Raw genomic sequence first — 15,888 nt, forward strand, 5'->3', positions numbered from 1 at the left:
GGACGTGCCAAACCACAGGAGCCACGTATTGCAAAATCACCCAGTGTTTATACCTGTCTGAGGATCACTGCAGCAGAAATGTAACTGGTTGTTTGTCAGCCTAAGAGAAGTGAGTGCTACCGTTTGAGCCCAGCCTTACTGAACATGGGGGACAAACACCACAGACACTGAGTGAGTCATAGCTCTGTCTGTATGGTGAGTGTGCAAGAGCAGCAGCACGAGAACAGCCTGTGTTTTCCTATGTGTACTGTGCTTGAAAGCAGAAACTTGCTTTGGGCACAACCTACAGAAGGGCAGGACCTTCAACTGAAGAAGCCATCACCCAGAATAGATTAATAACTTCCCCATTCACAGCAGTGGCACTTTATGTCTTTTATTTTAAAAATCCTTCCCCCAAAACAACCAGTTGTAACTGGAGGCCTGAATTGTTACTAGAATAAAAATGAAAGCTATAGCAAAACTCAAAGAGAAGCAAATGCCACTTTGGAAACTTCTCTCAGTGACTGATTCCACCTAAAATAGTATCTTAAGCAGCAGGTAAGCACCACTCACACATCTGGAAGCTACATGCACTTGGGCATTTTGTAGAAAGAGTTCCAGAGACGTGACATGATGAGGTAATGGGGAGGTTCTAGAGTAGATTACTGGGTAAGTCTCCTGGATATTGCCAGTGACTGAAATTCAATTACAGTGTCAGGGACCCAAGTTCCACCTCTGATAAATTGTTGAAATTTTGTATTTTGTTGCACAAGGAAGAGAGCTGCTATTTGATTCACTTATTTCTGTGTCTAAAAGAATGCAATCCACAGAAAAGAAAAAAAAAATGAAGGGGTATTTTTACAACTCAAGTAAGCAGGGGGTTAAACTGCAGTGACACACACCCATACCCACACTTAGAAAAACAGCTTCTTGCTCACATACCATCAGCAATGGAGACACTCTGTATATGGTAGCATTAGCCTCTCAGGAAACGACTTAAGCCTAAGGGTTTTACAGGGCACATCTGGAAATGATGCTTTTTGACTATTTAATAGACATATATAGATATGACCATTGCGCTGCACAGCCTAGTAAGGAGGGCATTTTGGGAGACAGCCTGCAATGTGCTGTGCTGGTTCACAAAAGTTGACAAGGACTTGTTACTCATCTGTGAAACAGGAAGAGAGGAATGACAAAACCACACAAAACCCAACAAATGGGTTTGATCCTGCCTATTTCACCAGCATGGGTGGAAAAGCTTTCATGCTTTCATATCTCCCCTGCTTCACTGGGTAGAGACAAGCTTTAAGAGAAGTGTTATCAAACAGTACAGCTTTGTCCTCAGATTTTGACTGAAAGTTACTCACCACAATAATGCTCTCGTGGTCTTGAGTGGTTAAGTTGTTGTTCTGAAAGAGTTTAAAAGAAAAATGAATGAGCAAAGAGTACTCAGGGCAGGCACATCAGCATACACAGTCCTCTTAGCTACCACCAGACACAGCTGAAAGGCTCAAGATATCCATTTCTTAGTTTCAGAGTAAAATTAATCAAATTAAAATAATTCTCTTAAAGGAAGTGGCATCCTAGCTGCTATGATGGGTTATGTAAGCTTCCAGTTCTCCCTCAGCATGGCCATACTCAAGCCACTCCAGCCATGAAAGCTGAGCACAGAAATACCAAGATGCCAGAGCAGGTCTCAGTCAGTTTGAAAATTAAAGCTAGCAGTGCAGTTCTTTAGAATGTTTTCTTAAGACAGGATGTATGTTTCTAAGAAAATTAATAAAATGGTTTTTGTTATGTCAAATACCATTTGTTGGTAGCAAACCAATTGCTGCAGTTTTCCTGAAATTCCTTCTTCAGACATGAAACCAGTAAAAGCCAATATACTTACTGGAAGTCACCTATGCAAGGGAGCTTGTTTTTTACTTTCTCAGCAGTGTGATCCATTTAGAGATTATGAAGCTGTGTGTTGTTAAGATCTTTGCCTACTGCAAGAAAAATAGGTAGCGACTTTTTTTGCTTACCACAAATCTCTGCACCTCAGAACTCAGACATTAAAGACCTGCTCAGCATTACATTTCCTGTCCATGAAAAGTTAACTATTTGAAATAGATGCTATAAAGGGAGTATATATACCTCTGAAGGAGGACAATATTTTTCTTTGACAGAATTGGTAATAAAACAGCTGCACAATGAATTTTTGCTACAAGAATTGTTGGTGATGTAAACAAAGCCAAAGGAATAGAAGTCAAGGGGAGTTTTACCACTGACTTGAATCAAACCCTTAATAAATTTACCATCAATAATCAACAGCAGCAACAAGAAGCCTCGAGAGAAACGTGACTTGTTCTGTTTCTAGAAATCCACCTAACATGGGTCAAATTCTCCTTCTTCCAAGCAAGTACAAATTCCACTCAAGTCAGCAGAAGTCACGAGCAGACCCAAAGGCAGAATTCTGGCCACCCAAGTTAAAATAAAAACCAGCCACAAACTTTTTAACTGTTTGCCACTCGTCTAAATGTGGCAGCTTCTTGCAGGGGCATTGCTGATGTCATACCTCTGAGAGCAGTTTAGAGACGATCTCCAGTGGTGCTTGGTGAATAGAGTCATCCTGAAGCGGAGACGTCAGCGCCATGTCCACCAGAGTCCTGATCTCCTTCAACACCACCTCCCAACGGCTGGGGTTACTGAGCACCTTCTTGTACTTGTAAATCTTTTTCTGCAAGAAAAAATGAAGGGTCACACGGACACTGCAATGAACCCTTTGAAAACAACCCAACTGGATACACGCTTCCTACGTGCAACTGTCAAGTGGGCTCCTCTGTATATTGAGCTTTGCCTTTTCTGTTTGCTGAAAAGCTGTGTTTACTATATTTAAATGGACAAGAAAACCTTGTATGTCTAAACAAATTTCTTCTGTGGAAGGAATGAAAAAAATGTGACTCCCTTTTTTGTTTTAAAATAAGCTTTTAACTCCAGAGCATGTTTCTTTCCATCATCTCCATGTGCAAGCAGCTTATTCCTCAGGGTAATAACAGATACCTGCTATTGCCCTGCTGCCAAAGCTGTAGGTCCTTTTAAAGGGAGTTAAGACATTAAGAACGGGGGAGAAGGGTCATCAAAACATCATTCTACAGATATTTTATTCTACATTGCTAATTAGTGAATTCACATTCAGAATGAATTAAAATCGACTTCATCAGCATGACGAATTCCAGAAGATCCACAGAGTTTGGTTTTTCTTTCCCTTGTCTGAAGGATCCCGAGAAGTCGTGCCGTTTCCCTCCACTTATAACAGAAACTAACTTGTAAAGTCTGCCACGCAACAGCATTTCCACTCTCAAGACAAGCATTCCTGGCTGCCTACTCCCATTTGCCCCAGTCCTCTGCATGCCCCAGCATTGCTCTGGGCTGTGCCCAAGCCATTTCGCCAACTGCCCTGTCCACAGACCAGCTGGATAAGCAAAAGACAATTCTTACCTCCTCAGCAGCCATGTTGCCACAAATGACTGGAACAGAGGCTGCTTTGTATTATAAATAGTATTCTTTAGACAAAACCCACCCTCCTTCCAAATTCCCAGAGGTGGCTTGATGAAACTCTAGAAGAGTTCAAGGAAACGATGACGAGCGTTCAAACGCCACTCCCGATGACAACACGAAGCTTGCACTGGAACCAGGAGAGGCTTGCCAGAGCGGGCACGGCCACGGAGGCGGCAGGGAAGGAGCTGTGTTGGCTGACAAACAGCAACTGCCGACACCACAGCGTTTCCTTCAGTTCACATGCCCTTCCGCTCCTCTCCGAGTGCAAATCTGGTCAAAAGGATGTCAAGAAGCCTGGATACATCCTCAGGTTTATTAAACAACACGGGCTGGGCACTCCCTCTGTTTACATGACAACACCCGTGTTTTGCACTAAAAATGGCTCCTACGTTTCTCAGCAGCATTTACAGGGAAAGCACAAGATCTGCTCAGGGCGCAGAGTCAGCTGCACGTCCCGGGCTCTGCACTGTATATGCCGCCACACGTTACCTCCCCGCTCGCTCGCACAGGGCTGGCCCTGCAGGAACCATCTGAACAGGCTGACGCTCTGCTTATCAGCCGCTTCCTTCCCGCCGTGGGAGCAGATCTACTGCTCAGCAGAACACGCAGTCACCTCTGCACCCTATCTGCGAACACCACCGAAAAACAGAGATTTCAGATGCCTTGGGTCTCTCAACGCTGTTAGAAGGGGGAGAAGAGGGTGGCACTGGGCTGACATGTAAAGGCTGATAAAGCAATCCAATTATCTTTTTAATTAAATTCATGCAAGTACAAAAGCACGCTGGCAGTAGTTCACACTTCCAGTGCATTTTAGGGCACCGAAAAGCTAAAGGACCAGAAAAACACATGCTGTGGACACTGTCAGATGTGTGAGATTACAGAACTGACCAAAAAAAAAATATCTTTGTACTCTGGAGCTCCTTGGGGCAGAGCGGGTCCACTGGTGGTTTTAAGCTGCCTGCACTACTTCTACCATCGTCACAAACTTCTTGGACTCTTTAGGAAACTTGAATCATAGAGTTTAGTTTCTCTTATTCATGTAGTGCCTTTTTTAGGGTGTTTTTGTTAGACCCGCTCCAACACTAAATAGAATCTGAACTTCAAAGGCAACCAGCCAGCTTTGTAACTTGAAGCAACTCCTTTCTGACTACTTGAGGACACTAAACAAAAGCTAGCTCAACAGATACATGTTCCATGCTGAAATATATTCCCTGGTCTTGTACTAGGAAGAAATCACATTCCAAGCAGAATTCAAAGCTGGATAAAAAGTGGGGATGGGGGAAACTAGACCACTGGGTTATCAGATCCTGGACTGCACTGGGCTGCCCCTTACTCGGGCGAGTTACAACCTGATTTTGGAAAGCAGTTCCTTCAGCCTCAGGGACAGCTGCTGAAGGAAGCCCTCTTGCCAACAGGACGCTGCTCAGACAACCCTACCACAAATATCTTTCTTCTGCTGTCAAATCCACCCCTGCTCGGGGGGAGGGAGAGGCAAGGGAGGTTTCCTTTCCCTTGTAGACATGTCTATTAAAAATTAAGAATCTGACGATGCTGACATACGTAAGAGAAAAGACAGCAGGAGCTGCACACCCTGCTATGGGAGGGAGATCTACAGAAGCTGCTGCTCAGCCCAGGTAATGACTCCAAGGGAGCATTAGGGGCCAGCTACCTTCACAGGCGACAGCTACCTCTGCAGACACGCCGAGCCCACCACAAGCAGAAAAATCCAAACATATCAGTCTCTGCTTTGCATTTTTAGCACAAAGGGTTGTGCCACGCTGATATATTGAGCTGCAATCTGCAAGCGCCGTTACACAAGTCCTGAATGATGGTGGGAAAGCAGCAGAAAATAAATAAATAAATCAAGGAGCCATCCCCAAGAGGGTTGAACTCTGCTATCCTGAACCTTTGCCCATGGTTATGCTGCTGTTTTTCTCAGCAGAACGCTTTTCACTGTTGAGCGCCTTGCTGAAAGCCTCAATTAAAGCTTGAAACCTATCAGTCGGTTACAGAAGCAATTTGCTGTGTATCAGCAAGCACTTAGGCAACGCTGAACCATCTGCTCTATTCTACCTGCGCTGACTCCAGAGCAAGGAGAAACAATCACTCACAAGCTTAAAAGCAAAGCTGCCTGGTAAAGACTGGTATCAAGAGAACAGGCATGACAACGCGTGCAAGGAGTTCGTTCCCCCTGGATGGAGGTGTAAGAGATGCCTTCAGTTGCTGAAAATACTCACACCACATTCATCATTAATAGCATGGACAAGAAAAATATTCGTGTGGGAATCCAGTTTCACTGGAACTTCCCTAAAAGCAGCAGCTCCTGCGACAATTTATGGGAGTGAAACTAACACATGCCAACTTGGAATTTGACCCTCCTAGTTACTGACCAGCCAGAACCACACAGCGAGCGTCATTCCAAAATCTTGCTATGCTGACTTTAAAAGCAAAACCACTGAATTTAATAAGTACCCAGAAGAAGCAGCGTGGGGAATAAGTGACACTGACAGGGCATCCTTCATTCCCAAATCACTCTAATGAAGTCTTGCAGAAACCCAAAGAACTAAGTCTCTTTTGGAGGAGGAGGAGTAAGTGAAAAAGTACTTTTCCAGTGTTATTAAGCAAGCGCATGGGACAAAAATCTGCAGGCAGTGGTTTTTGCCATCGGTGCTGAAAAGCTGCTGAACACTGCTGTGAAGAATAAGCCTAGAAGAGCCTATGAAGCTTTCAGCTTTTTGAAGTAACACCTTCATATGTTTTTCTATCCCATAATGGCCTCATCTTGTAGTGCTACCTCAAACACTGATTCCTTGGACAAGAATGGTAATACTGATGTAGTTGACATCTAAGAAAAATGGACTAATGCACAAAATCAGAGCAACTGCCTTTCCCAGCCCTGAGGAAACCCTTTCATGTTAGGAACATCTTAAAGCAGCTGATGCACCTGATCAAAGAGAGCACGATGATGAAGCTGCCTTCATGATCACCAAATTTCCTCCCCGCTTTGCTACTGGTGGCCACAAACATTCTGTACTCTCGGGCACCTGTTTTCCCATCAGCAAGGACTATCTTCATTACATTTAAAAAGAATTAATTGCCAACCCTAATCCAGAACAGCCTGTTAAATTCTAGCCCTCTGCTCTTCAGCCCTTTACTATGCATCAGCATGCAACTAATCGCTTCTTTATGGGAGAAGCTAGCGCAGGAACATAGGCTGGCTTTGAGGGTGATGTGTGCCAGCAATTGTTTATTTCTTGCTGAGCAACAGGGGCAGTTCCAGCAAAAGGGAAAAGGTCAGCCTCCCGCACAGAGGTCCTCCCCACTCATTGCGGGGATGGCTGAGCCAAGCTAGGGTTACAGTTTAACGCTGCCGGCGCTTATGCAAAATGGAGGAGGCCTCTTGCTGGATGTCAACGTACAGAGGAGAAAATACAGAGAGGATGGTTTCTCCCCAGTGCTGCACAACATTTTGTTAAAACGCTGCGTGACAAGAACCAGGAGGAGCTGCTTGCGATGTTCAACACGCGTGCTTGGCTTGTCCTACAAAGCCCAGGAGCCGTACGGGTGTGTTCGTGAGCACCACCTGCTGGCATTCTGTCTGTTAACTCATTACCTTCATGAAAACAAAGATGGCATGGCACCCTCAGAGCTCAGCTAGATCCATACACTAGCAGCATCACTTCACAGTATTCTGAAAAACACGCAAGAATAACTCATTGCTAGCAGAAGTTTCCCTGATAGCCAGAGAGGGGATTAAATCACCAGATGGATCATCTGAAAGCCTTCTGAACAGAGTTCCCAGCTGTAACATTTAATGTGAAATAAAAAAGCAGCTGACCTGAGAAGACAAAGTCTATAAAAAGGCCCATTCCAGCAAAGGGCTGGGATTGGGCTGAGATTCCAAATGGGGCTGGGATGAGATTATAGACACTTTTCCAAATTGGGAACTTCAGACTGCTCATGCTGCAGTAACCAAACCTTTACGACCTTTGAAGGTCTGCACAGAAAGACTCATGTGCTGTTTTCTAAAACAGCAGCAAACTTTTGCACTCTACCATGTTTCCAGTCAAGGCATTTTCTGCATTTTTCATTTTACCCCATCAACTTCTCTGCTTCGGTTCCATCTCTGAATGCAACTGCACTGGTCAAGGTTCACTTGCCCACACGCTCTTCACCACAGGTTGAATGACTGGAGGGAAACTTTAGAAGCTGGACAGTCCCGATTCTCACTCCATTATGCCCCAAGTAACACCTCATTTTTTTTTGCCAATTCGCATAAAAAATGATCCTGATGAAACCACCATTATTTATTGCACTGAGATTGCGTCCATGAACCTGTGCCCTACATGAATATGCCAAGTAACAGCCTCTGCCCTGTGCAGCTCTGTGGTCTCGATGATTAAAGGCAAGAAGGAGAAACAGAGCAAGGAAACCAAGGTGACTTCCTGAAGGTCATGTAGCAAGTCAGGATGAGTGCAGAACTGAGGTCTTCTGGTTCTCAGGCCTCCACGCTAATTGCTAGACCATGGCACGCCTTAGTAAAGCACCACTGACGTGCACTGGGGCCCTAGAAGGCAAGTTGAATGTTGAGACCCTGTTACTGTGCTTCCCCATCACATCATCCCCCACCCTTTTTATCAGCCTACATTCGCTCACCAATTTTTCCCTACCACTGTCTATCACCTTGCTCCAGGCCTCAGCTAACCCAGGCAAAACCCCCCAAACACTCAGATCAGCACTGTTTCAAAGTTGACAGAGTTCAACGGGTTCAGCAAGCGGTGACGTGGGTTCAGCTGTTACTAATGCACAAGCTGGAACAACCACACAGATACTTCCCACAGGCGCAGAGTTTGTCCTTTGCTCAGATGCCACTGGGACAGGGCCACTGCAAAGTGGAAAAATGCTGAAATAAACAACATTGTAAGAGGACGGAACGTGGACAAAACCCATTTGTGCTTAGACCAAGAGACGTGAAAAGTGGGACTGGGGGGTTCACAGGGCAGCCTCCTCACATCCCTGCATGACACTGGACAGCTGCAACAACAATGCACTGAGGAATTTAATTCTTGAATTGTATTTTATATACACACACACATATATATACACACACACATATATTTTATATGTATATATATACACACACACACACACCCCTCCACCTCCTTTGTACACAACCGTCACCTGACTGACCATCATTCTAGTCTTCTGCTCTTTGATGTGCTGAAGATTACTGCAAAGATATCCTTCAGCAACACAGGGGGATCTGAGGATGGGAAGGATATTCTATCCAAGGGAAAAAAAAGAAAACTCAAACCACTAGGCAAGCAGATCTTAAATTTATGGGCTCCACTGAAGACAAACCTGCACGCAAATGCAGAGTTGTGTGTGTGTGTGCCTCCAAAAACTGAAAGCAACTTAAAAATTCGTGGCTTCCTTCTACCCCCTCATCAGGAAAAAGTTGTGTTTGGTAGAACCTCCCACTACCAAGCAGAGAAACTGGGATTTGTTTCTGCTGACATCTCGTCTTTCTCTCAAATCCCAGCATCCAGCTCTTTGGTCACTAAGATGCAGGGATGCAGCTGGCCAGCCCAAACCCAGCTCTCCCCTAACTCTGCGTTTAAGATGCTGTTTCCCCAGCTAGAAAACGCAAAAGGCCAACTGTGGCTCCAGCTGCACTTTGCATGGGCTAATGCGGTTACTATCGTAATCAGACCTGTCCACAGGGGAGACATTTTTTGGCATGGCCGACTTTGATGCATTCCCCGAAACCCTCCATCCCTGCTTCCATTTCCTTTTGGCAAACACTCCCATTCTTCAGGCCCCAGTTCCAGCACCAGCTTTACACTTCAGGTTGGCAAAACATCAGCTTTCACCCTGCACACAGCAACTGCTGTTCCGTATTTTTCGTACCGGAGCCAAGCTGGGGTTTGTTTTTAATGTTGCTTTGGCTATGCGGAATTTCACTACGACTGTAGATAGGTTTCCTTACTTTGCAAAATAGCATTGGGAGAGACACAGCTGTGATCTTGGGTTTAAATCCCATGTAAGATCTCCACAAAAGAAGAAATAATTGAAAATATGTTGTCCATGGGCCTTTGGGTGTTGTTTGTGGTTGAGTTTTTTTTTTTAAGCAGATGTTACACAACACCTTTTCTTCCTCACCTTGGGCAGGAAGAAAAACTTCAACGACTTCAAGGCAGTTGAACATCACAGTTGTCCCACACGTACAGGAAAGATCTGCCCTAACTGCAAGCTGCTGGGGTTTACAAACCCTCCCAAGTTGCTTTAAACGCTTATGGTGAATGAGTGAGAAAAACCTACACTGAGAAGTTGCTGGACTCACACAATTAGGGCAAGAACCAGACACCCTGCCTGATCTACAGCATTTTAACAGCCTCTGACTCATCATCAGAGGGAAGGTTTCAAACATGTTTAGGCACAACTACCTTCTCCTCTTGCAGGACCTCTCTGCTGCCTGCTGCAGCATTTTTGGCCCTCTTCTCTACAACAGCAAACGCTCAACACAGACACTGTCTGGATGTTGGGATCTCAGTGTTCTGGCACAACCCACAGTTTCCAGAGGGGTGCGAGTCTGACGTGCTCCTGGATTTGAGATTATGCAGCACGAGCTGGAGTCAGCAAAATCATGTTCCATTTAAAAAAAAAAAAACAAAAAGCAAGAAGCAGCAGAGCACCCGATGAAAAGCAGGAATATGTGCACCATATACACTCCACATTTTCCAATCCCTTCAGTGGACTGACTGCATTGCAGTGCATGGGGGCGGGGAGCGGGGGGAATAGTATTAAATAAATAAACTACAGCAGACAGTGTATGACTGAGGAGTTCAGCATGCATCAAGCAAAGCAGAAGACACACAGCTCTGTGGCATTAACTGCTGCTTCAGTGCAGCCCTTGCTGTGCGCTCTCCAAGCAGAGACATGCCATTACCAACTGCATGACTGAATGCCTCAGACACCAAGCTGCATTGGTCCCTGTTCCCAATACCTCACATTCACACACTTTATATTCCACACATGATGGCTGTGTCTGTGGAGCTCAGTCCTTGCTACCCACCAGCTCGCAGCCTGCGGTGGGAATAAATGACTTTGCCACTGCAGAGAAGAGATGTGTGTGTGCATAGGAAAAAAAAAACCCACCTCACATGCACAATCTTATCGTCACTGCACTTTGACCAGGTCTGCCAAAGAAAAAGCAGTGCACAAGGCCACCGTGGAGAATAGCCAGGCAGCATACCTGCTGTGCAGAACCCCCCTTGCCCCCCCAACACTACACCCTTTGGGCCCCACTCAGGCACGAGAGAGCTGGTCATCAAAGGGAGCAAAGGACGCTGCGGCATCCGCAGGGCTGCAAAACACACGCCAGTAATTTCAGACACAGAAGAACTCTGATGAGAAGAACCTGCCACCTGTGAAACCACAGCAAACTGAGAGTAAGTGGCTACTAATGATACACACTGTAGTAACTGTTAACAGAAGATAATCTCTGAAATAAAACTCATTCCCCTCCTATTTTATGGGAAATGCCAGTAAGCTCAGAGCACCAAGCAGCACACAAAGCAATTATTTATCCCCAGATAGGCAAACCAGATTAAAAAGCCACGTCATCCCTTTTCCTCATTATTCTCCACTGCTAGCAGTGGGCACCCTCAGCTTTTCCTGCCCTCCTCCTATCTCACCAGTCAGCAAAACCTTCCAAATGGACGTTTACCGACCTGTTTCGCTTTCTCCTCCTTGGCAAATGTATTATTTTCCTGAGTTTCTAGCACTTCAACACCATAAATGGCTTTGAAATTGGCTTCTCTCTCTTGTGCACCTGCATCATCAATGTCGTCAGCAAGAGAGATGTGGATGGCTCAAGGAACGTGTTTGTGTCAGAAAGCTGCTGCAGAGCCTTAGGGAAAGCACAGATACTGGATACTGATATGATGCTTGCAAGCATCTTAAAAGGCACTACAGAAAAGCAGGGCATCTCTGCCTTCAGATCACTGGGCTTTGGAGCTCTGGATTTCCCAGTTTCTCACAGGGAGACACCACATTTCAGAGCACCATTTGCCTCTGAAACAGCCCCATCACTTTGTTCCATGTTTTTATATCACATCTTATCATGTGCCACATCAGCACGAAACCCCAAACCTCCCTCAAGTCTTTTGCCTACCAAAATGCCACCAGATCTCTGCAATTTGCCTGTTTTCCTTCTCCATTGCACAAACACTGCATGATGTGCAAGATGGAGCGTTCAGTTTTCTCATCCCAAGGCTAGCTCTCTTGCAGAGGATCAGAGATATTTTTTGGTGCTACAATAAAACCTGCCCACCTCATGTTGAGAGTCAGGCTGATACAAGCCACATACAACAGCCCCACTGCCCTTGATGGATCTTGCCTCTGGTCACACAGCCTAATCTAGCATTCCCATCCTAAATACTACAGTAACAAGCACCAGAGACCAGGCTATGATAAAGGGCTGTGATGCAATGGCTTCTGAACAAAGACAGGGGAATGAAGGACATACTTCAATGACTATTTTGTGGAAAAAAGACAAGAAGGTATGACAGACAAGCTGAACATGTGACAAAGCAAGAGCTAGGGCATATGTGACATTTGCAAATTACCATTTCAGGTTCTTTGCTAATAAGCAGTTTTATAATCCTCTAATACCATATGCACACCAATTATATTGAAAGAAATAAACATAAGGACAAAACTGAGCAAGGAAGGAACATGAAATTTAAATCAACACCTAGATCCCCTTTGCTTCTTCAGGTTCACGTAGGTCTTATGACACCAAGAGTCCATAATGCAGAATTGGCCCCAAGACAGCAGCTTAACAAGGCACTTAGCATGTGTCAACTCCCAGAGTTAGGCTTTCACACCCAAGGCTTCGTGTGAGGAGGATAATTACACTCCTGGGAAAGACTACTGGTCTCACCTCCTAAAAAAAGATTTTGGTGCCACTCTGTATCATGGCAGCTATGGAGGCAAAGTTGTAATTTGGTGCAACTGGTGGTCACCATGACCTGGAAGTCCTGAATTGCAAGGAATTAGTAAGATCAGCCCTGGAATAATGAGGAGGAGCAATTCCCCAGGACAAAAACCACGGACCCCACCTGCCCAGCAGCTCAGCATTCCTGAGAAGCAACATACTCCAGCAATTGTATTTACTCCTCTTCAGAGCCGAGACCTAAGTACACAATAACACGCTGACCTGTTTATTCAGCTGTTTTTGACACCCTTCTATCTTCAGACCTAATATTAGTTTGATTAGGATAGCATCCAAGTCTAGAGGGGAAAATTTAGAGCTGGTCCTGACTTCACTAAAGCAAGATAGAAAATAACTATCTAGTTTCTGCTCAGATTTCATCACCAGGCCATCAATTGGCTTGAGCTCTGTCTCCTTAAAAAAGCCTGTTTGGGCAAAGCAGGAGGCAGCAACGGGTATCCGAACCATGTGTGCGTATGTCTGGATGAGGGCAGCTCAGAGCAGCAGCTCAGATCCAGGCTGGCATCTCAGCATGCTGCCAAGAGCCTCTTAGGGTTGGACAGAGTGCTGTGCTGACACAGATATGCAGCTCCCAGATTTAAAGTGATTTGTGTTAAGCCAGCACAGAGCGCAGTCATCAGCTGCCGCTGCTGCAGGCGGTACCTTACAACAAGAAACTGCTCTGATGTCCCCCAGAAAGAATGAGGTATTTTCCTAATGCAAAGGCAGCAAAAGCTTAAAAAAAAACCCCAAACCTAAAACTTAACCACTCTACCTGTTCCAGTTCCTAACACATCAACAGTGATTCATAAAAACCAAAAAAACCTCCTTTCTGTCAATGTCTTGTCTGTTTTTCATCCCTTCGTTTCCACGTCCCAAAGCAAGATCGATGCCTTTCTGCTGCAAGAGTAGTTACCTCCAGCACACTGACATCTCAGAAACAGAAAACATGGGCAAGATTTTTCAAATGACTTCTGGTAACAGATGGCCTAAGACTGTCAAACTTGTGCAGGAAAACAGAAGAGCTGATGGACTTCATGTGTTGATGAAGAAGTCTTAAGCCAAAGCCAAAACAATCCAAAAATTTGTGGAGGAGAATAAACTACAAAAAATAAACATTATGGAAACAAAAGTCTGTAAGTAAGACAAGATTTCCATGATGGAGCTCCAGAAATTGCAACAAGGGTGCTCAACCTATGGACTGGGTGGTATTATCAATCACCACATGAAAAGCAAGGGGATGTCACTGGAGAGCTCCACCCAGGCAAACACAGCTGCAGTTCACATTACCTTTCAAATACAAAAGAATAAATCTTGGTTGTAAACATCAACCTAACCATGAGAGAGGATATCAGGAACTGAAAAACGTATTTTCAGTTCTGCTCTGTTCACTAGCAAGCCCTAACTGACATCAGCTTATCAGCAACACACATCCATTAACACACCACTTGGACCCTGCATCTGTTCCCTAGAGTATCAAGTCCAACCTGAAACTCCATCAGGATGCTCAAAGTCCTGCAGAGAAGAGACTTTGGCTGCCTTCAAAACCTGCTCATGGTTTCCCACAACCTGTGCACTCCACAGAAAGCTGAGTAAATCCACCAGCCAAAAACTTGGGTTCTGCCTTTTATCCATTAAACCAAGAAACTTGCTTATCCAAAACTTGTGAGTCATCAAAGCCCACAATGCTTTCAGAGCCCTGAGGCTTCAAAAGGCAAAACCTAATTCCACAGCTCAGGTTCCCATTGATAGACTACTGACACATATGTATAGACACAAAAAGAAGAACTACAAAGGAAAAAAAAAGGCATCATTGGCTAACTGTATGATAATTATCTATTGTTTCACCTCAAAAATAACAGAGAACATCACCTTCTCTGTTCTATGAAAATTCCTCAAATTTTCTGCTAGAGAAAGCAAAGAAACAGGCAAGACAATGAGAGTTATATGTGCTGTGTAACCACCAGAGAGGGTCTGAAGTCCAGAAGTACCACTCCAAGACACTGCTGAGCTCTTTGAGCAGTATTTCCATTACACAGTATGGCACTGGGCGACTGAATTGTCACAGGGTATCAAAGCTTACCCCCTCAGGTCATAAATTAGGTGATGAAATACAAACGACAGACATGGGTCTTTTTAACTACAACCTATATGGGTTTTTTTCCTGATCTCATAGTTTCAGGGCGTGATTTACTGAGAATTAAGACTATCCATTTCTTTAATGTCATCATTTAAATTCTATATAAACCCCACTCCTCTATCAGCACTATTTTTGATCATTACCATGGTGACAAAACCGTAAAGGTGCTTTACACAAGGATTGCTTCACCACACTTTCAAGAACACTTGCTCACAACTGCATTTTTTGCAGTATTAAAGCACAGACAAGTTACTCCCTCTGAACACCACCATTAGGTGAAAGAACCAACGCTCACCCACAGCTACTGTACGAACACCATTCAGTCCTAATGAGCAAGGAATTCCTAACCCGAAGCCAGTGAAGACCAGAGAGCACACCATCATTCAGGTCAGGTATGACTTTATATGGCATTCAATCCCTTTGCAAGTATTAGGGCTGCGTGTGCATGGAAGTATCTATTTCCTGAAGACACAAACACAACAGTCCCTGAATGAAGGCCAACATTACTTGGTTTAGCCTCCAATGCAGAATGTTTGCAAATCCCAAATGACAGTGTTGTTCCAGTTTCCCAATCCATGGTTATCAAAACATGGTGTCTGCACAGAAAATTAATTTTAAACTGAAGGTAATGTGATTGTTGACTGCAAGTCAGGGGTGGGTACATAGGGTGAGCTGCATGAGCACAGACAGCAGGATGAGGGAAGTGACTGCTCCCCTCCACGCAGCATCTGAGAGACCACACGTGAATCCTGTGCCTGTTTTGGGGCCTCACAGCTTTGCTCTCAGCAATCTTGTACAGCTTCAAAATATACCCTGCACTGAGGAAGGAAAAGGGCAGCGTAGGTGGGGAGAGGACCAGATGATGTTTCAAAGGTCCCTTCCAACCTCAACAGCACAACAATTAACATATTTGCACTATCCATACTAACAGATGGGTAAGACCTCTATCAAAGCAGCACTACTCGTGAGGGGACAGCCAAAGACTGGTTAATAGCACTCGTAGGAAAAGACAAGGTATAGGCAAGCCTTTCAGAAGATCCAGGTCAGAAGCACACAAAGCTCAGCTTGAGTCATGCTTCACGCACTACTGAAGACCTAGGTCTGTTCTTTTCGTATTGTGTCAGTTCAGGACATTCCCCCAAAGGCCATCAACTGACATGCTTCATTGCTGCATCATTCAGCTAACTAGAAAACACAAGCAACCCACATCCTACAGTAAAGGAAGGTGGTG

The 15,888-nt window shown here is 44.8% G+C and overlaps 1 protein-coding gene across 1 annotated transcript in view; it reads right to left on the minus strand.

The window, feature by feature from the left end:
* The window catches only part of CMIP (c-Maf inducing protein), a gene marked incomplete at its 5' end in the record, with an annotated part of 132,711 nt that overhangs the window by 32,882 nt on the left and 83,941 nt on the right, over window positions 1-15,888 (minus strand). The window contains 2 exons of the mRNA XM_084270299.1: window positions 1,347-1,388; window positions 2,537-2,698. Coding sequence (XP_084126425.1) covers window positions 1,347-1,388; window positions 2,537-2,698 — 204 coding nt within the window. The remainder of the gene's footprint in view (window positions 1-1,346; window positions 1,389-2,536; window positions 2,699-15,888) is intronic.

This window comes from Gallinula chloropus, assembly GCF_964237585.1.
Source record: "Gallinula chloropus genome assembly, chromosome: 13".
Classification (NCBI taxonomy): Eukaryota; Metazoa; Chordata; class Aves; order Gruiformes; family Rallidae; genus Gallinula; species Gallinula chloropus.